General features: G+C 44.1%; 1 protein-coding gene and 1 long non-coding RNA gene across 9 annotated transcripts in view; one reads left to right on the top strand and one right to left on the bottom strand.

The window, feature by feature from the left end:
* The window catches only part of MECOM (MDS1 and EVI1 complex locus), a 543,943-nt gene extending 522,508 nt beyond the window's left edge, over nucleotides 1-21,435 (bottom strand). For 2 of the 8 annotated variants that reach the window (XM_059163528.1, XM_059163532.1), the window contains exon 1: nucleotides 21,164-21,422. In XM_059163528.1, coding sequence (XP_059019511.1) covers nucleotides 21,164-21,200 — 37 coding nt within the window. In that variant the 5' untranslated portion in view covers nucleotides 21,201-21,422. Of the gene's footprint in view, nucleotides 1-21,163 lie in introns of all 8 variants that reach the window. The other 6 variants (XM_059163536.1, XM_059163529.1, XM_059163530.1 and 3 more) reach the window with 6 other exon arrangements.
* Nucleotides 21,385-23,871, top strand: LOC131824889 (uncharacterized). The gene is made up of 3 exons (XR_009351024.1): nucleotides 21,385-21,513; nucleotides 21,779-22,003; nucleotides 22,089-23,871. It is a non-coding gene; the product is annotated as an uncharacterized LOC131824889 (long non-coding RNA).
* Nucleotides 23,872-24,153: the final 282 nt, after the last annotated feature.

Below are 24,153 nucleotides of genomic sequence, written 5' to 3'. Positions count from 1 at the left end.
TCTGGCCCCACGTGAAGAGCAGTTCAGAGAAGACAAAAGAGAAAAGCCCAACTATTGGAAGAGTCACCATGGTTATGAAGAGGACTCCAACATGCTCCAAGTTGCCAAATTACCTCAGAGAAGGAGTCTACAGATTCACACAGTAATAGGTATTTTCCCTGGCCAGAGTTTGATTCAAAACAAAAATTTTTTAAGAAGGCGGTGGGGGGACCTCCTTCCCCTACCTCATCCTGCTGACCTGTCAAAAACAAAAAACAAAAAACAAAAAAACCATCTCTTTGGTCAACTAACTGATTTTAATATTGTTTTAAAGTATTTGGGGCTCCTGAGTGGCTCAGTGGGTTAAACATCTATCTTGAGCTCAGGTCATGATCCCAGGGTCCTGGGATGGAGCCCCACATCCTGCTCCCTGCTCAGCAGGAAACCTGACTCTCCCTCACTCTCTGCCCCTCTCCTAGCTCATGCTCTCTCTCTCTCTCCCTCTGTCTCAAATAAGTAAAATTTAAAAAATTTTTAAGAAAATTAAAAAATAAAGTATTAAGTTTGTTCTGACTGTGGTTGTAAAGCCACCCTGCAAACTATTTAGGGTGCTGTGAAGTGATCAGGGGGCAATAAGTCTAATAGCATCTCTCAAAGCTATTACAGAAGGCATGGTTCGGGAAGGAAATGTCAGCAATCACAAAACCAGAAAAGAGAGAGCTGCAAAGAAAGGCAAGAAACATCTATAAATGGTGACTGTAATCAGTCACTCAAGGTTAGCCTTTCTTCTAATTTTTAAATTACTGATTTATTTTAGCCGCATATAAACCAGGGTGGAAATGTGTGCAACCACCTCTGAAGCCAGCCAAATTGCCATTTTCCCCAGAAAATCTAAGAATTCAACTTCTCATTCAAATAACATTGCATATTTATGAAGCCAGGGTCTAATTAAATTACATCAGTCATCAATCTGATTTTGCTAAACTTCCTTTTCACAGAACTACTAGTAGAGATGTGTGAATCCCCAAATATGAATGTTGAAATATTGAACTATTAGCACCGTGTTTTCTAAACAAACCCTCTCATAAGCACAGCTGGTTGGAGCTTTGCACATCTTCTCTCTCCCACACACCTATGTTTTTCCTCCACATCCCTGCTTCTGCCCTCTGTCTCCCCCACCTCAACTGGTCCCATAATCCGAATGGTAGAAAAGTGTGAACGAGCAAAAGCCAATTTTGTTATTACTACCATTTCCTTCTGCTTACTCTCAAAACAGAAGCTGCATAAAGGAGAAAGAGGTTACATACAAAATTATTAAAAGAATCCTTCATAGAAAATCATTCGCCAAATAGAAGCTTCATAAACATTAACTGAAGACATTAGGACAGCTCTGGCCTGGCCTTGCTCCTTCATCTCCAGAGGGCTCTGAATCGGGCCTGTCTTTTAGAACACAGCTTCCTATTTTATCTCAATGGCATTCAAAAAGCTCTATAGCAAAAACAGTACTGACACATTGAGAATAAAATGAAGAGTGTCTGCATCGTGGAAAAGATGCCCCACTCTCATAAAAGAAGTCACAAAACTTCTCGTGATAGCAACGGATATATGCAGTCTAGTAGCTAAGAAACCTTTCCTCAGTTCCACCCTTCCCATACGGGTGGCCTGGAGAAAGTTACCCTCGTCTTCCTAATTTCAAGCCTCGGCTGCAGAATGGAATCATTCTGTTTTCTCCAGTTGACCCTATAGCTTTTGCAAAACTCCTCTCGCATTGCAACTTAGAATGCTCTTAAAATACCTCAGATACGTGTGATTCTAAAGCCCCATTTCTGAGGTGAGAAAATTATACTCTCAGTTCCTGTCATTTTATATTTTATATTCATCTTATACAAGTGTTCCAATCAAAATAAACATTCAAAAGCTCTTATAAAAACATGGCTTTAATCTCTCTTTTAAACAATTGAACCGCCTTATCCCTTCACACCTGGTTTGAAGAAAATTCTAAAAACTATAAAATGCAGGTGATCGCTTTGAAGGAAAAAAACAAAGTGGCAATTAGATTAAATGTCATTGGGATAAGCTGCGCAATCCAAATGAAATTCCTGAAAGGATTTGTGCAACACAGTTAATAATTTTGAAGCAACAAAATTGTTGCTTGAAAGTTGTTTGAAACAACTTGAACAAAAAATGGAGACCCCCTTCAAGTATCCAAAGGTACCCGTAAGTGCACACTTTATAAATACACACGCAGGCCTTTTTACGAGCTTATTCCTGCCTTTCAGTAAGGCCATTCTCCTTCACCATAAGTGCACAGAAACGTCTGTGTTCCTTAACAGGGTCTGTTCCAGTGTCCACCCCACTGAGCTCAGCGAAACCTCTGGAAGCACTGGGCACGTTGAGCCAATGTGCACTTGGGTGCAACTGAATGTACCTGGACAATCCAACAACATGGAACATGTTCATTTAATGGATTTTCATGTATGTGGAAGTGAGTGACTGATAGCATTGATTAAAACCAGCCAGGCATAAGGGTCATTGGGCATTCGGCATCCAAATTTCCTAAAATATAGCATAATCCCAATTCTTCTGTTTTTTTTTTTTTTAACATGTCTGGGTAGAGGCATTTATTCTATCTATTCTATCTATAAATATCTATTTATTGTTTCTGGAGTTCCTTTTCTGTTGTCCCTACATGTCTGCTCTAGAATCCCTGGGGCTCCCTCTGCATGGGAAGTGTTGTCAGAAGCATTTGTGTGTGGGATTCTAGAAAAACAAAAGACAAAAGCGACAAACAATACAAAAGTGCTCTCTCATAAAGCAGCTGTGGATTCTGTTTTTGTTGTTTTTTAATCTAAAACACATTACTGTCTCTTTAGAAATGACCACGAGATTGCAATGGTCAAGAAGATGTCAGAGCTCACGGACTCTCAAAAGATCATCCACTCTCTGTGATGAAGTCTCCCCAGCGATGGCTTCTCACAGCTAGAAATCTCTCACCTGTGACTGCTACAAAGGCCAGAAACCATAGGCAGAAAGCAAGTGCTAAGATATTATTTCCAGCTTCCAGGCCCATGCCTGAAACTGAAAGAAAGCTTCACAAAACATATAAAACCTTGGGATCAACCCCAAAGGCAGCATTTGCAGCCACCTTGCTATCTCTATCCCCCTAGTTCTTTAATTAAAATGACCTCATTCTTCTCAGTTCCTCATACCCAGGACCCACTACTCCCCACTGGCTGGGTTTCATCCTCAGTGATTCTGATTTAGTTGATTTGGGGTGGGTCCCAAGCATTGTTATATTGAAGCTGTCTAAGCGATTCTCTGAGGTCATACCTGAGTCATTGTATCTTTTCTTAACTTGTCCACTGCTGTCTTTAAAAAAAAACAAGCAAAAAAAAAAAAGAACTAGATCTGAGAAAATAGCCTTCCCCTTATTTAAATCCTACAGATTTTTCAGTTATGCAACTCCCAAATACTTTGTTGCAAGGCCCTAGAGATTTGGATATTAAAACAAAGTTGAGGATGGGTAACAGGACTTGGTTTCAGATGTCATGCATGGAGGAAAGATCCGGAAGGCTGTTGCTTGCTTCCCTGCCTTAAAAATGTACTGGTGACCCGGGCGCCTGGGTGGCTCAGTTGGTTAAGCGGCTGCCTTCAGCTCAGGTCGTCATCCCTGAGATTGAGCCCCAAGTCAGGCTCTCTGCTCTCTGCTCAGCGGCTTCTCCCTCTCCCTCTCCCTCTGCCTGCAGCTTCCCCTGTTTGTGCTCACACTCTTTCTGTGTCAAATAAATAAATAAATTCTTTATTTTTTTAAGATTTTTTTTTAAGATTTATTTATTCATTTATTTGACAGAAATAGAGAGAGAGAGATCACATGTAGGCAGAGAGGCAGGCAGAGAGAGGGAGAGATGGGGAAGCAGGCTCCCCTGATAAAGCAGGGAGCCCGATGCGGGGCTCAAACCGAGGACCCTGAGATCATGACCTGAGCCGAAGGCAGAGGCTTAACCCACTGAGCCACCCAGGTGCCCCAAGTTTTTTTTATTTAAGAGAGAAAACACGAGTGAGAGAGAGAACAAGCAGAGTGAAGGGCAGAGGGAGAAGCAGACCCCCCACTGAGCAGGGAGCCAGATGTGGACTTAGTCCTGAAACTCCAGGATCATGACCTGAGCCGAAGGCAGGTGCTCAACCGACTGAGCCACCCAGGCACCCTAAATAAATAAAATACTTCATTAAAAAAAAAATGTACTGGTGACCTTGGGGAAGTTACAGTCACAGTGCATTATTCAGAAAATAGTAGTAGGAGAGCCAAGTCTTCAGCCAAAACAATGTGGCTCCAGAATCTACAATCTCCCGAGCATTTTTAATATTCTGTCACTTCTAGAACTTTCGATAGCACATTAAATTTACACAGCTGTTTACAGCTTATAAAAGGTTACACATATGTCATCTTACTTTAACATCACCAGTCTGGAGGAAGTCAAAACAGACGTTGTTATTGTTCCTATCTTATACTTGAGGGTGTTGAGTTCAGAGGGTTCGTGCCCTGCCCAAGGACACCAGGTTAATAAATAGCAAAGTAGGGACTCAGACTGTGTCCTGAGTCCTCAGGCAGCATCATCCCCCAGAAGACATGTTGATGGAGCCCAAGATATACCGAATTTTTGAGATGATCACACCTAAGGAAAAAACAGAAGTCTATCTTCAAAGTAGATAGGGCTTACAAGGCTACAGAACATTTCCCCTTGGGAAAGTTGAGACTGAGAGTCAAGTCTACATAAAGAAAGGTTATGATGTGCTGGGGACAATCCAGTGGTAGCTTTCCACACATCCTAGTAGCAGGCTACCAGTCCCAGCCAATGCCACCGATTCCCTTGGAAGGTTTCCTAAGATGCAGCTCATTGTATTAGGTATCAGAGTATTTCCTTTCTTGAGGGTAAAGCCTTGGTGACGGAGATTGCTATCACTGAAGGACAGGAAGAGAGATGTGATACAGAGATCATGAGGTCCTTTGAAAGCCCTCGATGCATAATGCTTTTTACCTTGACATTTCCCATCCTCTTCAGATCCACCTACCCAGTATTTTTAGGTCAGAGAAACAAAGATACAATACTGTTTCATGGGTCAAACAACACCTCTGCTGGTGTTTTAATATTGCAACATTATCAATAAGGTGCTGATGTCACTAGCATCTTAAGCATTTAGGCAAATGGGGTGGAGGGTGTGCCCGGGATTTCAAACTGTGCCCAGCAGTAATGATGTTGGATGCACTGATTTCTGTGCCAAGCCTAGTGGCTTGGACACATACACCCGGCACAGTAAGATGGTTGGCAAAGAGAACTGGAAGAAAGGGCAACACTTTTTATTCTTATTTCTGTCTTACAGACAACAAAATCACATGCCAGCCTGAGACACAAGCTACTTCTCTGAGTTCATGTCAGTCTTTGAGAAGCACTATCTGGTACAAGATTTAAAAAAAAAAAAAAAAAAAAAAAACTAAGCCTAAAAGTGAGATGTACCTTCTGTCTGGGCATTGTGATCCAATCTTTGGTCTCAGACAGAGCTACAAGTGGCAAAAAGAAGAAACTCTTTGTAAACTTATCTTGAACTGTGAGGAGAGAGTTTCCTCTCACTGTACAAGGGAGAACAACCACTAAGACTGGTAAGCACAGGAAGAATAATTTGCCCATCTGCAGACCCAAGTCTATGAGGCATACACCCCGAGTACGCCCAGTATCTTACTCAGCATTGGCATCGGCTTTCCCCTAACCACAGGCAAATATGATGTGTGAACCTGTGAAGAACAAGCTCATTGCTCTTGTAATATATAAATTTCTTTCAAATGAGGCATTTGAAATAAATTTCTAAATATGCCTTAACATGCACTTAACACGTGCAAAATTTAACTCTCAAGTTTGAAACAAGAATTTTGTTCTGAACTTTGAGGCATACAGGTTAAAGAATTTTTTGCAAGGAGAGATATGAAATGAAAGTATGCCCCTGGTCATGTGCTACCATCCAGATCATTGTTATTCAACAGGAATAAGGCTCTTTGCCTTGCACTTGCCAGTACCCTACTGGGCTGACACCATCTATTCACATGTCTGTCTCCCCTAGTAGACTATGAGTTCCTCACGGGCAAGACACATATGTCATTCATCTTTGTATACTCAGTGTCCAACACAGGCTGCTGAATATATCGTCATAAATATTTGTTTAAATGAATTGAATTATGAGTCCAGAAACCTCCTGTGCCCTTCTGATGCTGTCACTAGCCTAGGGTTTGCAGATCAAACACGAAACTCCATGTAGTAACTACAAGTGCATTTGACAAAATGAAGCAAAATGAAGCAAAATATAATACTGATAGACCTTATCTGCTCTGCCCTAGGGTAGAGAATGAGAAGAGTTGACTATGCGTGCCATTCTCTAAGTTTTCATGTACTACACCTTAATAGACGTTCTCCTCACATAGCTCTCTGTTCAGAAAGTCTTCTCTGCCCACCCTATGTGTCATCTCTAGCAAGTCACCTTGCTTTAGTTCTTCATACCAGAAGTCAGCATGTGGAAGTTCATGACCATGTACATTTCTTTCCCCCAGAATGGGATCTCCTTGTGAGCAATGGCCTTGTCTGAGTGTGTACAGCCACCCTCCCATTGCCTAGAATTATAGGTGTTCAGTAAATAGCTATTGAGTGAATGGGTGGGTGATAGTCACAGCAAGCATTTAAAAGAGTCTGATTTTGTTTTCAAGTATCTCGAATGAAAACCATCTCAGCATTAACACCCAAGTGGAGCAGGCAATGACCTCCACATCTGACAGGTATTAAGAGAATTGAAGTACGGTATTATCTTCAAATGGAAGACCCCAAACACTCAGATGGGTGGGTGTGTGACTTCACAATGTTAACAAAATATTTGAAAAGTCAGGCAGAGGATTCAGTATTCCAAGCTCATGGAACTACTCTCTGTAGTCACTGATAACCAGCAACAGGCACAGAGTGATCTTCGTCTCAGTTAATAAACTACTGTCATGGGTATATGTCAATATTTTCAGGAAGGCGAGTGTTTCTAGGATTTTGTTCCTCATGCCTTATATATACTAGGCACCCAATAACCATTTATTGACTCGATTTGATTGATCTCAGCTAAAATACGCTTTGAAAATGTTAACAAGAGTAATGCCCCATGGAACAACCTTTATGCACTCAAGAAAAAATACATGAATTTGGAACATATACTGTACTCCAAGGAATCAAAATTGCAAAGTAAATTAATTCTTAAAAGGATTTATGTGACTTAATTTTAATTCCTTGAATGGTACCTTTTCAAATCCAATCTAAAATGTCTAGTATGTTTTTAATCTAATATAGTCCAATGAGCTTTAATAAGCAAAGTTGTTCCCACTAGAGCCAAAACCCAGCTATTCCATTTTTGTAACCTTCTGTGTAAAGGAATGAGCTGAACTAATTTTTTTCTGAATTTTTTATATTTTAATCAACAACATCATTGCCAAAGAAAACCACTTTTCAGAAGTCTCTCTATCCTGGTTTATAACTTATAATCAAAAACTGGAATTTTGCATCTGATGGGCTTTAGTGTGTAACATTATACTGTCATATTTTTGATGCTATAGTTAAAAGTAAGAGATAGTTTCCATTATAAAAGTTTTCCCATAGCCTGGTTACCCAGTGAAACACATTTTCCTATAAAAATGGTCTTTCCAATTCGTAGGTTAGAAATTATTGTGGGTAATATTTTTTCAAGAACATCAAAAATTTTTTATTGGCTTCAGATAACTTTCTGCATTTGTGTAGTCCCATCAGATCTTAAGGTGGATATAAAAAGATAAGGCAATGTGATAACAATGGACCAGGCAAACAAAAAATTATAATTAAAAAAAAAAAAAAAGAAAGAAAACTTGAGGCTTGAAACCCTTATCCTTATCCAGTTAGAGTAACGCGGATTGATTTCAACTACAACTGATTCTAAGCAGCAGGAGAAAAATGGGAGTGGGGGCATGAATATGAGGTCCAGAACAATCCAATAAGCTTGGAATATCACAGATATATGACAGTGGATCTTACAAAAATCTACCTCAGCTCTAGAGTTCGACCCTTGGTCCCTTGGGGGATAACGATGCTTGGAAATCTGATCTGTCCCGACAGGGTGAGGCAACCCTCTATGACCTTCCCAAAGCCCTGCTGTGCCCATGGTTCAGAGGCCAGCACACTTCACCCTGAACTGTGAGCTTCCTTTAATTGTATACTTCACTTTCATTTTCCCTTACAGTCCTGGTTTGGAGAACTCCTCTGTCTGCTCTGTTCTGTTCTGTTCTGAAAACTGGAAATGCCCCACGCGTCATCCATAGGGGACTGGCTCAATCAGATGTGTGACATCCAAACAACGGTAGATCTGCTGCCTTTAAAGGAATGTGTTAGGTTGATAAATATGGATGGGGGAAAGGTTCAAGGTATATTGTTAAGTCTTAAAAAAGAAAAATGAAAGTTGCTCTAAAAAATTATAAATCTACACACGTGCATATACTAATAGATGCATGGGGGGGAATCTACAGGACATTATACACTAAATGATGAATAGCAGTCATCTGCAGACACTGTGACAAGAACATGGACCACAGAGGACTTTCATTTTTTAGATGATAGAGTCTTGTAGTTTTTTATTGTTAGAAGTCTGTATAAGTTTTATAATCAGAAAAAAATGTTCTTAGGGACGCCTGGGTGGCTCAGTTGGTTGGGCGGCTGCCTTCGGCTCAGGTCATGATCCCAGCGTCCTGGGATCGAGTCCCACATCGGGCTCCTTGCTCGGCAGGGAGCCTGCTTCTCCCTCTGCCTCTGTCTGCCATTCTGTCTGCCTGTGCTCGCTTGCTCTCCCTCTCTCTCTCTCTGACAAATAAATAAAATCTTTAAAAAAAGAAAAAAAGAGTTTGATTAAGAGTTTAGGACATTATATAATAAACGTCAGAGGGTGAATCAAGTCTATGTAGGCAGACATCTGTAATACCTATAGTTGGAATTTAGAAGTCCATGCACCATTGAAATTATGTGAAAATGTCTATGCGTATTTGCATTTTCTGGAGAGAAGCTCCATACCTTCCATCAGATTCTGGCAAATGTCAGAAATCCAAAAGGTCACAAACCCTGATTCTAGCAGAAACCAAGAGAGTTGTTTCATCCCTCCATTCATTTTTAGTATCATCTTATCATGAAACATTTTATTACTACTTAATTTCATAGTTCCTGTCAAGGTAAAGTCTATAATCAGTACCAAAGTATAAAATCCGTAGTTTTTCATCTCTGCTCTCACTTAAAGAGACTCCCAATGCCTTAAGGACAATCCTAAGAATAGGATAAAAAGTCACACCTGGCTGATCTTGGGTAGGGAAACTCTGTAACTGTTCAGGACTTGAGGACACTTGTCCAAGACACTAAGAGTCCTATTTTCTCCATGAAGGTACATGAAGATAAGGGATTTGTGAAATGGGGTTATGGAAGTGAAAAATGGGGTATGGGGGTTGGGGGAGGGGTGGAGAAGAAGTCATTTAAATTAAGGGAACTCCAGGAACTCCAGGGTGCCAAGGTAACTCAGTCAGTTAAGCCTCTGACTCTGGGTTTCAGCTCAGGTCATGATCTCATGGGTCCTGAGATTGAGTCCCACTTTGGGCTCTGCACTTAGCAGAGAGTCTGCTTGAGGATTCTTTCCCTATGTCCCTTCCTCTACCTCTCCCCACCCAAATATATAAATAAATCTTTAAAAAGGAATTAATTAATTAATTAAGGGGACTCCATTGGATGAGTGGGATTAATTTAATGAGCAAAACAAAATTCAATGCAACATCATTATCAGTCAGCCTTAAATTGTTCAAGAGCCTTAATCATAAATGTATGTTAAAATATGGAGCAAAATTCATGTTGTTTTGATCTATATTAATATTGCCTATATTGGGGTTACCATTTATATAAAAACTCAGCATTTGATGACTTCTGTAAAGCTGACTACCCCCAAATCCCTGGGAAATACGTGAGTTCACAAAACACTTCACCATCTCTATCTTGACTCCACTGACAGTCTCCAGAATCCAGTCCATTACAGAGTTTCCATAAACCTTGAGATCAAGTGTAGATCAATAACAATTTGTAATTTAAGTAAGAAACCATGGGTTATATCTGCACTGGCAAATGAGGAGCATTCTTGGTGAAAATTAGGAATAATTCTCTACTTTCCAAATGTGCTTTCCAGGTGGTTTATCACTGTCAAAATAAGGCCAATTGTGAATTTAGTACGCAATTAAAGTGTCAGATATCCCGGAATCCTAGGGCTGACATTACCTGACTGTGCAGGTTTTACAGGCAAAGAAATTGAAGAGGTTCACATAATCTACCAAAGCCCACCACTAACCACCATCACCTAATTGTACCAATATTTGTCACAACTGGGCACTATACAAAAGAGAAATGGGCTCTCCAGGAGTTATATGACTTAGCTAGAAAAATAAGATATCTATGTCTATATATACTGAAAATAAGGATTTTATAATAAAATGCCAAAATGATGGTAGGTGAAAATAATTCCATGTTATTGGAATAAAAAGACATAGAGAAATCACATCTCCAGGAGTGATGAGAAGGAATGAATCTCATGAAGAAGGGAGGGTTTACACTAACTCCTAAGGAAAGAATTAGATTTTGAAGGTCAAAGTACTATCTGGGTAGATTTAGAGAGTAAGGCAACATTGTGGCCAGAAGTTGGAAGATGGAAGCAAAAGGTTGGGCTAGCAAGGGAGGGAGAGGAGCAGAATGAGCAAACCAGTTAGGCTGAATAGACCAGTCTTGGGTAGGGAGATAAATATGATCTAAAAGTTAATAAAATAATAACGAACATGTATTGAGCTCCTACTGTATTTCAGACACTTCGTGCGCATAAGTTTATCAAATCCTCCCATGACGTAAGTACTTTTAGTCGCTCACCTTCATTTTACCCACCTAGTAAACAGTGGAGTCAGGATTCCCACTCAGGTCCATGTAAGTCAGAACTTGGGCTCAGAATCACCACATTCTTTTGACTCAAGAGTGGGGGGGGGCCCTCCTAAACCAGGCTAAGAAATTTAGATTTCAGTGTCAGGTATAAAAATGGGAGCTATGTTATCCGATAACCGACCGATAATGCCTATAGGCATGGCTTATCACTACTCTAGAGATTCCTGTGCAAACACTGCATTATATGATGATTTTTCCCACAATGTTAACGGAAAGTAACAAGTATTTGTTGACCAGTTCCTTGACTAGAGTACTAATTTACCTAGTATATAGTGCTCAGCCTACACTTAACTGGGAGAATCCCCTGCATTGGTATTCTATCACCCTATCTAATTAGTGAGGACTAGTTAGTCCTCAGGACTTAATTTTACCTATTATTAACCTACCACTTCTGCTGGAAATACGGCCCAGGATAATAAACAGAACAATGTGTGTTAACTTTCAAATATTCCCTGAATATACACAAACCTTCCTGCAAGGAGAGCCACTCTTGTCAAATAATACAGTCATCCCTTGAAAACTAATTTCTTCAGGGCACCTGGGTGGCTCTGTGGGTTAAGCCTCTGCCTTCGGCTCAGGTTATGATCTCAGGGTCCTGGAATCGAGTCCCACATTGGGTTTCCTGCTTAGTGAGAGTCTGCCTGCCTCTCCCCCTACTTGTTCTCTCTAACCCCTCTCTGACAAATAAGTAAATAAATAAAATCTTAAAAAAAGAAAACTAATTTTTTCATCTGAGGCTCATGTCTTAAAAATCAGTTGGGTTCTTCAGTTACACATGTGCAGGCTGGGACATCTGAACCCTGCTATGGGGCAGGGATGAACTTTTCCTCCCACAGTAGCCAAATTACTTCTCCCACTGTGGAAAACCACAGAAAACTATCTCCTAATGATTTACTGCTCAACCCCCAGCCCACAAATCAGAGAATTGGGTTGAGTAAGAAATAAGAAAGAACGGTGGCCAGTGGCTAGCAGAGGGGTAGTGAGTTCTTCAGTTTATTTTCTTAAGCCAATTAATGATAAAGCGGCATGGAGGGAAAGAAAGACACAACATGGCCGTGAAAGACTTTTTTTCCAGATAAATGGCCAGATATCAGATTCTGTAATAAGTACTTCCACCTATCAAAACATATACACACACACACACACACACACACACACACACACACATTAACTTTGGGTTGGAGGAGGAAGATAAAGATCTTAAAAACACAAGATAATATTCAGGAAGCCTTGTGGATATCGTAAAATGTTGGAACTTTGAAGGACCCTTGGAAGTTCTCTAATCCAGACGTTGCAAACCCAGGGCCCATGACCTATACAGAGCAGACAGAGGTGTTTCATTGGGCCTGCAAAATGTTGCTTATTGATGATTTTTTCTTGAGCCTAGTCAACACTTTAGAGAAAATTTAAATAATAACCCAGATATAAGTCTTCTCTTAAAAATTGGAGATCTAGCAGCACTGGGCCCCCTTATGCAAACGGCAGGAGCAAACTAGAACTGAGCAGCAGCTGCCTCCTTTAGAGAAGGCTTGAGCTCAGTCCCCCACCACTCCTTCTTGTTCTAGAATACAAGGCTGGGTGTCAAAAATACAAATAAAATAGGTATAAAATAGTGCTTATACCCACTTTGCTTCATTCGTTTATCTTGCCTGCCAAATCCTATAGGCATTTGAGTTTACAAGCTCTGCTCTAGTCCATTCTCATGATTTAGAGAAGAGTAACTCAGGTAGGATGGTAAAGGGTGACTTACAAAACTCATTCCACTGGGGCACCAGGGTGGCTCAGTCGGTTGAGCGCCTGACTCTTGGTTTCAACTCAGGTCATGATCTCAGGGTTGTGGATCAAGCCCTTTTCTGGCTCCACACTTGGCTTGTAGTCTGTTTGAGATTCTCTTTCCCTTTCTTTGCCCCTCATCTTGCTCCTGCATATGCACTCTCTCTCTCTCTCAAATAAAGAAATAAAAATTTTTTTAACACCATTAAATTTTTTAAAAACTCATTCCATTAAAAATGAAATGTTCATCCACGGGGATTACGGTCGAATGACAATGGGAGAGTATGCACAACTATTTTTAGGCTGTGTGCATACAACGACACAATCAGTGAAGCAAGGTTAAAATTTCTTTTTTTTAATTTATTTATTTGTCAGAGAGAGAGGGAGAGAGAGCGAGCACAGGCAGACAGAATGGCAGGCAGAGGCAGGGGGAGAAGCAGGTTCCCCGCCAAGCAAGGAGCCCGATGTGGGACTCCATCCCAGGACGCCGGGACCATGACCTGAGCCGAAGGCAGCTGCTTAACCAACTGAGCCAGCTGCTTAACCAACTGAGCCACCCAGGCGTCCCAAGGTTAAAATTTCAACCACTTTATTTACCCAGCGTCCCCCTCCCCAGGAAGAAAGATTCTCCAGTTTTCAGAATAAATTTACTGCCTATTTTGGCTTTGTATACAACTTTAATGTGCCCAACTTTATCCTCAGGGCATGATTTATTGAGAAGAGAGACAAAATGCTTACTTTATACATGCAAATGCTTCTAAAAATGAGACTATAAAAAATAGAGTGGAGGGAAATATGTCTAAAAAATTCCTCTTCAGAAAATTTAAATGATATATTGGAAGGAAAATGAAAAATGTGTTAGGGAATGGCTTTTGACCTAAGTACTTTGCATACATCATCCCAGTTAACCCTCACAGCAGCCCAAGATGGGTGGTATTATTACTCCCACTTTACAAAGAAAGGTACAACATTTCAGAGGCACTTGAAATGTTGGGTCAGTAAATGGGGCTTGTCCCTGTACATGGAGAGATCGCACTGATATTTGTGCCAGAAGCCTGCCCATCGCTGGAGCCGACCAAGGGCTATATTCAAGGACTTTCACAAATGTCATAATCTGAACAACTCTAACATACAAAATTAATTCCTTTAGGCAAGTTCTTGAATGAGGTTAAGAAAGCTTTGGTTCCTCCTGTTATATATAGTCAATGACCTCTAGGCAGGTATTTACTAAGGGGATTAGCAAAATCTCTTCTAAATAACATTTCTTCTCAGATTTGTCATAAAAGTTAGTAGTCAAGGATTTGGCTGAATATACAAGCCAAAAGCATGTTTGTTAATGAATAAGAATAACAACTAAAATTAAAATAAAAAGTCATTCAAGAATAAGAGCTTTTGAAGAGTAGGGCATTTGATTAAAAATTCACTTGCTTTTTTTTTTCTATAATGAAACAGTTCCTTAACCACAAAACAGCTTTTATAATAATGCAGAAGAGTATGGTTCCAAGTAAAACACTCCCCCCATTTTAATCATGGCTATTATTTTTGAAAATGAAAATGGCTGAGGTCATTGTAATCTATTTTAGGGTTTGCACGGGTTGGTGGTATTTTTTTCTTGGCTTTGAGCTCTCCATGTTACCAGCTAACTGTTATGGGTTTTGCTATGTGCCCTTTCAAATCCCATTCTTTTTAATAATGTTGTACTTTATACACATAAATTACAGTGAATTCCACTTTCTTTCCTAACAACTCCAGATGGGGTCCACACTTCCAAGAGGACTAGAACTTGCATTTTTTTTATTGTTATTATTAAGTATGTACTCCTTAGAACAAGTATGTCCCTACCTTCGTTAAAACGCTGTGGATGTTCAAATACTAAGAGATTAGTTAAAAACATAGAAATCACATAGTCCTTTTCAAAATCAAACTGAAATATGAGGATAGCATTTGTGTATCTACCCTTTCCAACTTACAAAGACAGACACACATAAAGAAAAAATGCCCGGAAACAAAACATCATCTGGGCAGAGCCCTAGACCTACCCATACCTGCGGACTGGAGAGTCTACAGATATCCATTTAGGACATATCCCCTGTAGGACCCAGCAGACAAAATTATCAAATGTCTAAAGACACTACAGTTACACATTCAGGCCTCCCTATTCATGTGATTAACATTTCACTGACTTTCTGAATTTAGCTGGGCTTTTTACTACATTTCGCTATCACAGGACACAGAACAGCCCAAGATCCATAGAAATAGTGCCTACACAAGGAAGAGAATGTCTTTACAAAACATACATATGGTGAAGGTCTGCCTACTAAAATGCCTTAAGCTCTGTTTGTTTGTTTATTTTTTTAAAAAATCAACTTGCGAGCCCAATGTAATAAGATGCTATAGCTTTTATGAAAGAGGTGAAATAATTTTAAACACAGACACACAATGAGTTTATTTATTTAGAAACTTGTTAAATAGAGTCTGGGAATTCAAATATTCAATGTTGACATTGTACAGAACTGGCCAGGAGCCAGAACCCAGTCTCCAGAGGGACCCAGTGGACAAGGAATTCAGGCCTTTCTCTCCTCCCACTTGAGCTAAATAGGTAGAGGCCATTAGTTATACCCACAGCAATATCTGAACCGCACTCGAATTTGCTGCCCTCGCCAAGGCACTTCAAAGGAGGGCAAGTGTGTTTAGCTTTTTCGTGCTGAACTAGAGCGATATGTCACACTTTTGAAAGAGTTTTGTAAACAGTTTCTTCCTTATGTAGAAACATCTCTGAAGTTTCTTGTATGGCATGTAAGCAAGGATAATTAACAAGGATTATACTTTTTTCATTTACTGGGGGAAAAAAAATATAATACCAGTCTGTGTGCAAACAGGAGATCTGGAAGGAGACGCAGTGCTTCTGTCTTCCTTTCTCTCTCTCTTGTTTTCTGCTCCATTTGTTTGTCTCCTTTTTTAGCCCCTTGCTCACACTTGTTCTCACTACACAGCCAATTTCCTTGAGAATACTCTGGTAAACTCAGAAGGCCAGAAGAGTGGGAAGGGGGAAAATTTAATTTTAGAAAAAGGACTGTGGCAAATGGGGTAGGGAGGGAACTAATGATTCCTCCTGAGCTGCCCAGATGAAAAGAAAAGCAGACCCCACCGACCTTTTTAGAAAGTGCCTGAAGCAGAGGCTTCCAGCCAAGGAAGGGTTAAGCACCACTTCAGAAAAATGTGCCTGGCATCATTATCCTGCTCCCGGTCTCCGGTCTCCCTGGTCTCCCCCTAGCCCCTCTCTCCCCATGCCCTGTTGAGTGAATGATGGTGTGCCTGCCCTCCTCACTTGAGTGTTCCTTCACCCGGGATATGTGAGCCTGTGTGTCTGTGGGAGAGAGAGGGGTGCGTGTGTGTGCACGTGCGTGTATACACGTGCATACGGTCAGTGCAAACCCGTGCTCTACAAGAAGCAGGGTGCCAGGCACGCAGCACCTCTGAGGCTGGAGAGGGAAGATCTGGCCTAAGCTTGACAGCCAGGAGCTGAGCAGCTGGGGTGGGACGTGTGGGGGTCCTAGGGGGCGGCCACAGCCAAGCTCCTACTAGGGCCTCCCCAGCTCCACTCCGCACTTCTCAAGAGAGCCCACTTCCACTGCCTGTGACAGTTTTGAGACGAGGGGTGGGAGGCTGGACTGAGCTCTTGGAACTAGGGCTCTTCTAGTAGCTGAGTTCCTCAGGAACAGGGGTGAGAGCCATCTCGGCCAGAAGGTGACAAGTCAAGTTTCTCCACTTCACGGCCCGCTTCCAGCAGAGGTGAAACGGAGAGGGGACAGACCGAGCTAGATGTGCCGAGGGTAACAAGTCGCCTCTCTCTTGCCCTCCTTTGCCCTTCTTGCCCTGGGGGGTCCCCAACCTTGTACTCCCTGCCCCAAGTCACGTCTGTAGCGATAACCTGGCCCCAAATTCCAAAAATGAAATAAAACAAACTTCCAAACAACAAGATATTTAAAGGGAAACTGCTTACAGAGTTACTACCTTCAACTTTATAAAAGAGAAGAAGGAAGCAAAATTTTCTTAGGATGACACATTAATTTCTATTCGATAAGCGACCTACATGTTGAATGTCTGTCGGCAGAGGAGGCCTGGCCCCGGGTAGTAGAAAGAGGCCTCCGCTCAGAAAACCTGTGAACTGGGGCCACCCCGCAAGGACTCACTCACGCACACTTATGCACACACTCACACGTACATCATCGCCAAGACCTGCAAATTCTCAGCCCCTACAAATAAAAACCTGAAAAAGGAGCCTTTCTTTCCAAGCCTTCCTGCCTCTGCAGCTAATGAACTGTGTACCCTTCCACAGTGTTTAGGATGGGGGGGGGGGGGGATGAAAAGCGTTATTAACCTTCTCCTAAACATAGATTTTTTTTTTTTTTTTTTTTTTTTTTTTTTTTTTTTTTTTTTTTTTTGCGAAACACATCGAAATGCTGCAGGAATAGTGCACTCCAAGTGCCAAATGCAATAAAGAAGCCCTAAGCCAGGGTAATGGTCAAGTAATGGCAAATAACCCGCCTTCCTAGAAGGGGCCTCAGCCTCCAATGGGTGAGCGTTTTTCCTCCTCAAAAGCAGTCTGAAATAAACAAGTAAAATATGTTTTTTTAAACAAAGCCCTGTATTTAAATCCTTTCTTTTTTAACTATGGAGGAAAAACACAAATGGGTGGGCAAACGGGAAATGCAGGCTGGAAACTGGGTGCACATTTCCTTTGTTAGGTACTGGGCTGCTAAGGTGAGGAGTTTAAGCACGTGAGGGAGGGTCCTCATCTTCCTTACCTATTTAAGAGACTCTTTTGAGACAAAGATCAAGTGTACAAGTAACAAGTGCCCCTCTCTCGGGGGTCTTGCTAATCGCATCGCCTTCTGGGTCTTTACGAGACTTCTGGGGGGCCGGTAGCTAAGGGGGGTTACCCGTTGCAACTCCTTCAGTGCTGTGATTGAAACCCTGCCCAGTGTCACTTTAGGGAAGTGGGGTGGGGGTTGCTTCCGTGTTTCGTGTTTCGGTTGTAGACAGGCTGGGCAAACCCAACCTGACTTCTTTCCCATCACCAGGAGAAAAAAGTTGCCACTGGCAATCCTGGCACCGCCCAGGTGCTCTCCTAGCTGCTGCCCCAAAAAACCGCTGGGAAGCCTCCCGGAACTGCCAGCGTTCGCTTGGCTTTTAGGTGTTGTTGTTGTTGTTGTTGTTTTTCCTTAAAGATGGGAATAAAAGCCAAGGGCTTTTATGACTGTCAATCTTCTTGCTTTTCCCTTCTTTTTATTTTTAATCAAACGGTTTATCCCTCCCAAATGATTTGCAACGAATTTATTGGTTTCAACTATTGTGTAAAAAAAGGAAAGAAAGAAAGAGAAAAAAGAAAAAACAAGCCCTATAAGTTGGAACATGGGTTGTACATTCATTTGGGCTTAACTTCAGTGGGTACTTTCAGGGTCCATGGGATCCTGTACTGTAGCCAAGATCGGGACAGGACTTGGCCACCAAAGACATTTCCAAAAGACAAAAAGAATAACAAGAAATCCAGAAAACTACTGTTCCTATGTGATCTGTTTCCATTACAATGTTGACATTGCATTAAAAAAAAAAAAAAAAAAAACAACCATGTAGGTATGTTTTTTAAAGTATGCTGGTCACACTGTCTCTTTCTAACCCAGAAAAAAAAAGAAAGAAAGAAACCGGTGCAGAGAGAGCGGCAAAGTTTTCGCTGGACTGCACGGCAAAGGGTCACGGACTATCTCCGCCACGCTCAAGGGAACTCACGCACTACAGCAGGGGGAAGGAAATAGCGCTTTAAAATACAAAAAATCCCTACTTTTTACGTGATTTCCTTTATTACTCAGATTGTGACTGATGCTTCTGCCTGAGAAAGGCTGCCCAGTAGCAACAGCTGGGGCAGCGCGAGCGAGAACCTGAGGCTCAGCGAGGAAAGTTGGTGAGAGTTCCTATCTAGTTATGGGAAAGCGGCAGCGGCATCCTTGGAGACGTTAGAGACAAAAAGAATGAGTCTCCCACTGAATGAATGACAAGTATCATCAGATCGGAAAACGACGTTCAGTTTCTGGATGTTGAGCCGGCTGTGCGTGCGGGAATATTTTAATAGGATGGCGTATAGCTTGGCAATTAATAGAGTTGAAAAAGTTCCTCAACAAAATTCGAAGGGTTTTGTGTTCTGCTTTCACTTCGGCGGATACCAGGCAATGAGGCGCAAAGCACTCGGCTTTCGTTTCACAATTTAGGCATGGTTGAAATAGGCTCTCCACGCTTCCCGCCCCCCCCCCACCCCACACCGTTCTCATCCGCCCACCCTCCAACCTCGCGCGCGCGCGCACACACACACACACACACACACTCCAAACCTTTAGCCGAAATTGAAGCCCCCAGGCCTCCAAACATATGTACATTTAATTCCTCCTCAGATGAAAATAAAGACATGGTCTTATTTAAAAGAAAACAGGGAAAAAAAAAAAAAAAAGGTCTTCTACTGGCGCCCTTTGACAGTGTCGCAACTAAGTGAAATGAACAATATCCAAAAGAGAAACAGATGTACTGATGGCCCAAGAGCCCTGTATTTAGGTTGATCCCTGAGACGGGGGCGAAAGGAAACGTACTGGGAAGTGAAGGAGTGCTTGAGTGAGGACTGGACGAAGCACTGGAAAGGAGCCTGCGATGACACCATCTCTCTGGGCTAGACCTCGGACTCCCACTGCCAAAGAAACCCAGCCCGCAGAGGTGCTGCTGCCTTCCGCGAGGCTGCAGTGGGGACCTGGGAGGCTGGAAGGCGTGGGGACGTACTTGGTTTTAATATGCAAGGGTGGGGGGGATTGGGGATTTTACTGGGGAGAAGCATCCTACCCACCCCCAACTCTCTCTTCTCTGGTCCACAAGCAAAACAATTAGTTTGTTGTGTTTTGTTGTGTTGTGTTGTGTTTTTCCAGCAAGTGGGAGAACGAACGGCGGCCTGTCCCCTCCCGAGGCTGCTCCAGCCTCGCGTGCTGACACCTCGAGGAGGGCTTTGGACTGCTCGGGTTTGCTCCGGGTCTCGGTACCTACTAGTCCCCTTACATTTGCGCGTCTGGACAAACACAGCCCTAACGCCTACAGTCCCGATCGAGGCTTCTGCCTTTCCGGACTGTGTCGGCTCCTCGGACAATTCCAGGCGAAGTCCCCCAACACTTCTGTGAGAAAAGTGGGGGATGGGGACCCTGCCGCCCCTGCCCAGAACCCAATCTCCCTGGTCCCGCGTGACCAAGGCCGCTCCATGCCGAGCAGGCAGGGGGCGCCGGGGAGGGTTAGTGACCCGAGACCCGGGCTACATCCAGAAAAAAAACGAGAGGTTTTGCCGTGCTCTCTCCGCGGCCTAAGGTCCCGGCAGCCCGCCCCCTGGGGGTCACTCGGCGCCCGGCCAGCCTGGGGCTCGAAGGCGGGAGCAGGCCCTTTCGGCCCCCTTCTCGGCGGCCGTCGCCGCTGGCTGTGCGCCCTGCCCTCCTCACTGTCCAGGCGCTCGCCGGGCCTCTTCTCTCCTCACCTGCCCTCGGCTCCGCGGAGGCGGTGGCTCCGCACGGCCCGTGCCTCACTACCACCACACACGCGGCGACTACAGCCCCTACTCTCGTCTCCCCCACTCCCCACGCCAGTCGTCCCGCGGCGCGGCGCACGCCGCAGAGCACCGCCGAGCGCACAGCGCCCACTACCGCAACCGCAGCTCGGCGCAGCCCGCCAGCCCGCGCAACTTCCAGCGGCCGCCTCGCAACTTTTCCCAACTCCACCACGGCTGCCCGCCGCCGCCGCCACTGTGGCTCCCTCCGAGCCTACCACCCACCCCAAACCCCAGAAACAAACCGAGGCTCGAAAACGCTCCCATCCCCAGCCCGCCTCCCCCCACCCCCCGCTCCCCCTCCCATACCCGAGGCTAGCTGGTTGGCCAGAGGCAACTCTCCTCCGCCTGGGGGAAAGGGGAGGGGAGGGGGAGATTCTCTCATCTCCTCTCCCCCCCCACCCCACCCCTTCCCGCTTGCTCTCGCGCGCTCTTCTCCCTCCCACCCGGGTCTTGGCTGCCCCCACCCCCACCCCCACCCCGGGGTTGCCACAGCTGGTCGGTGCGCGGGGCTAAGGGCTGCCCCGGCTCCTCTGGCGCCCAAACCGAGAGCGAGAGCGCGGGCGGCCGGGCGCGAAGGCTGGGACCCGCAGGTTGCTGGGGCTGCGTTGCGCCTGCCCTCTACCCGGGCCCCGGCGCGAGAGGCAGCTGCGCGCTCCCTCCCGGAGCGCTGGAGACAGATATGCAAGATGGCAGAGGAGGGGGAAAGCCAATAGAAAAGGGATATTGCACCTACTTGTGGCCAGTTTCCTTGCCCTGCCTTTGGATCTCATGCTGTGCCCAGTCCTGCAGCCGCTGGTGTGTGGTTGGGTTTTTTTTTTCTTGGATCTTTTCCTTCTTTTGCTCTCCCTCTCGCTCCCTCCCTCGCTTCTCTCTCTCTCTCTCTCTCTCTCTCTCTCGCACACACACACACGCCCGCACTTAAACACACTCACTCTGTCTTTCCCTCTTTCACTCTCTCTCCCTCCCTCTCTCTCTCTCTCTTTCTCTCAATCCACACTCGCTATCTCTCCAGCATTGTCAGTTCGGACACCTTCGCACATGCGCGCTAGACGCCCCTCCAACATCTCAGCGCCGCCAAAAAAAGTTTGGAGCGATTTATCACTTTGATTTGGAGATCTTGTCAGATGGCAATCGCAGAGGAGGCGGAGAAAGGGAGCCACGGGGAGGGCGGCGGGGGGCGGGGAACGAACACAGGGAGCCAGAGGGGAGCAGACACCTCGCCCCAAAATAAGGCGGGCGGGGGAGGGGGGGCGGAATAAAACGACCGGGGCAAAGGATTGATTTCATGTTGGAATCACCAATAAGCCTGTATCGTTACTGTTATTGTTTTTCCCACCATAAATTGCAGGAAATTTTTTATACTATCCACGGAGAAAGCAAGAAGTGGGGCTTTTAAAATCTTTTCCATGCTAAAGAACGGAGAAGGACAGGACTTTTGACAACTGATCCGGGAGAAAGAATCATCCTGAACTTCAGGAAATCTGCTGCCGCTCCTGCTGCTACTGAAGCTCTTGCGGCTTGTGCTTTCAGAGTGGAAAGCTGAATAAGTAACTGCTTTCTTTCTCGATGTTAGGTATAATACCAATGCTTGAAGCTACCCTTGGAACATTTCAGTGGTCTGTTCCCACCAAGTAGTAATGATCACCTTTGATTCCCAGGTCCAGACAGTCTCAGGCATTTAACATCCAAGACCTCCTGCTTCCCTGAGGTCGGCTGTCACCTTCCGGCCTGCCCCACGGCTGCCCCCATCTCCTGTTGCTGCAGCTCAGCCAGCCAGCCAGCCATTTTCACTCATTCGCTTAAACCCACAACCTTTGGGGGTCAAAAGAAAGAGAAGGGGGGAGGGATTCTTCCCCCCGCCCTTGAAAAATACATTGTTGAGATTTGCTTTAATTACAGGATTTACCAATGAAGTGGGCACATAGAAATGGGGAAATTCTAAAGGGGCCAGCTGTGTTCAAGGTATGAATCAATTTCAACTACATATGGATTTTCTCTTGGTACAACCTCCTTGCATTAAACAGTTTTGTTCAATACCTTCCATGAGGTATTTATGTCCCCAATAATATCTGTTGCAAATCCTGCCAGACACTGTAAAAGAAAATTACAATCTTTTCAGTCTCTTTGCTGCAACAGTACATCCTTGATGTTCCACTTATAGGAAAAGGAAAAGAAAAGCAAGCCCTGGGCATGAGTTTGGCAAAGGCAGGGGAGGGGGAGAAAGATCACTGAGAATGTCCTGAGCAAATAGCAAGGTTCAAGCTTAAGGGGCATTCACCAATGGCTTGTAAAATACCTCTGTTTGAGGAAATAAAAATTCAAAGGATCACCTGGCTAAGGATGCCCACCATGTCTTTCTCCAGAGCTGTGTAATTCTGGGAGCATGTGGATGTAAGATACAGGTCCCTAGAGAACTAAGTACAGGTCCCAAGAGAGACAGATGTGTAATGTTGAAATGTGAGGAAAAGAAAGGGAGCAAAGGAAGGAATTGCACAGAGCAGGAATAAAACAACTTCCAAAAGAGAAGGTTCTGGTAAGCACCATATGGACACAAGTCATCCCCTCCAGACTGAACAGGCAGGTGGGTTTGGTTTTTTTGTTTGTTGGTTTTTGTTTTTTGCTTTTTTTGCCAGTCCAAATACAATTCCTGTTGGTCTGTACATCCAGAGTGTACAGTGTGCTCATACACAGCGGAGGTGGGTGCAAAATCACCAGGCACTTCAACATTCTGAGTGTGGCTACCCAGAGGTTTTTGAATGTGAGTTCACAGGCTCCCCTGGGTTTAGGTGGAGTCCTGCCTTCTCTCTGACCAGTAAGTCCCCAAAGGAAAAAGAGAAGTGGGGGATTGAGAACCTTTAGAAAGGTAAGAGAGTCACTAGGGAGAGAAACACTAGGCTGGCTGGCAAGATGTTCATAGAAGCTGCCTCTGATCAGTTTAAGGACTGAGGACCCTCACCCAGTCCAGAGGACAGATAGGCTGCGCTTGAGGACACAACTCCTCCCGTCTGTCGGAACCTCGAGGGCCTTGTCCACTAGGAGAGAAGAAAGAGACCCCAGAGGGAGGAAGAGCTCCCAGAACAGTAGGAGGCTCTGCCTGGGACTTTGCATTTCACCTTTTCAGCCCCAGGAAGCTTTTAAAAAATAGTGAAAGGAATTACTCTCCTTCCCTCTGCTGCTCTCATTAATTCTTTTCATCTTATCCCCAGGGGGTTCTATATCCTGGTCCACTTGAGGACAGGAGGTTAAGAGGAGTGCCAGAGAATTTTCTAAGAAACGAAGGTACCATGGAACCAACCCCGGGATTAAATAGAAGACCCACATGTGAAGCTGCGGTGATTGCTTCTGCTGAGAAATTACAAACCACGTGTCGGGCCAGGGGTGGGCTGGGGGCTGTGAAGGGAATTGGGTCGGATATGAAAGACTCAGGAAAATAAAATCGGAGTCCCCAAACTTAAAGCTCCTGTCTTTTAAACTTTTCTAGAGAGCGAAGGGCGCGAGGGTGAAGCCCCGCCGAAGCACCCTCCCCTTCTGGTTTTTAAAGTCCCCTGGGGTCGCGGCCGCCACTGCGAATGCCTGGTCTTTCCAAGAGTTTCGGAACACGAGCAAATCCAACCTCTTCCAACTGAAATAATAAACACAAACTCCTCTGTGCCCTAGGGCCAAAGCATTGTGAATAGACAAGGCATCATTCTTTCTACTGGTGTTTTGTTTTGTTTTTTTTTT

This window comes from Mustela lutreola, chromosome 2 (assembly GCF_030435805.1).
Source record: "Mustela lutreola isolate mMusLut2 chromosome 2, mMusLut2.pri, whole genome shotgun sequence".
NCBI lineage: Eukaryota > Metazoa > Chordata > Mammalia > Carnivora > Mustelidae > Mustela > Mustela lutreola.
Note: the sequence above shows the minus strand (reverse complement) of the source record. Positions and strands in the feature narration are given on the sequence as shown.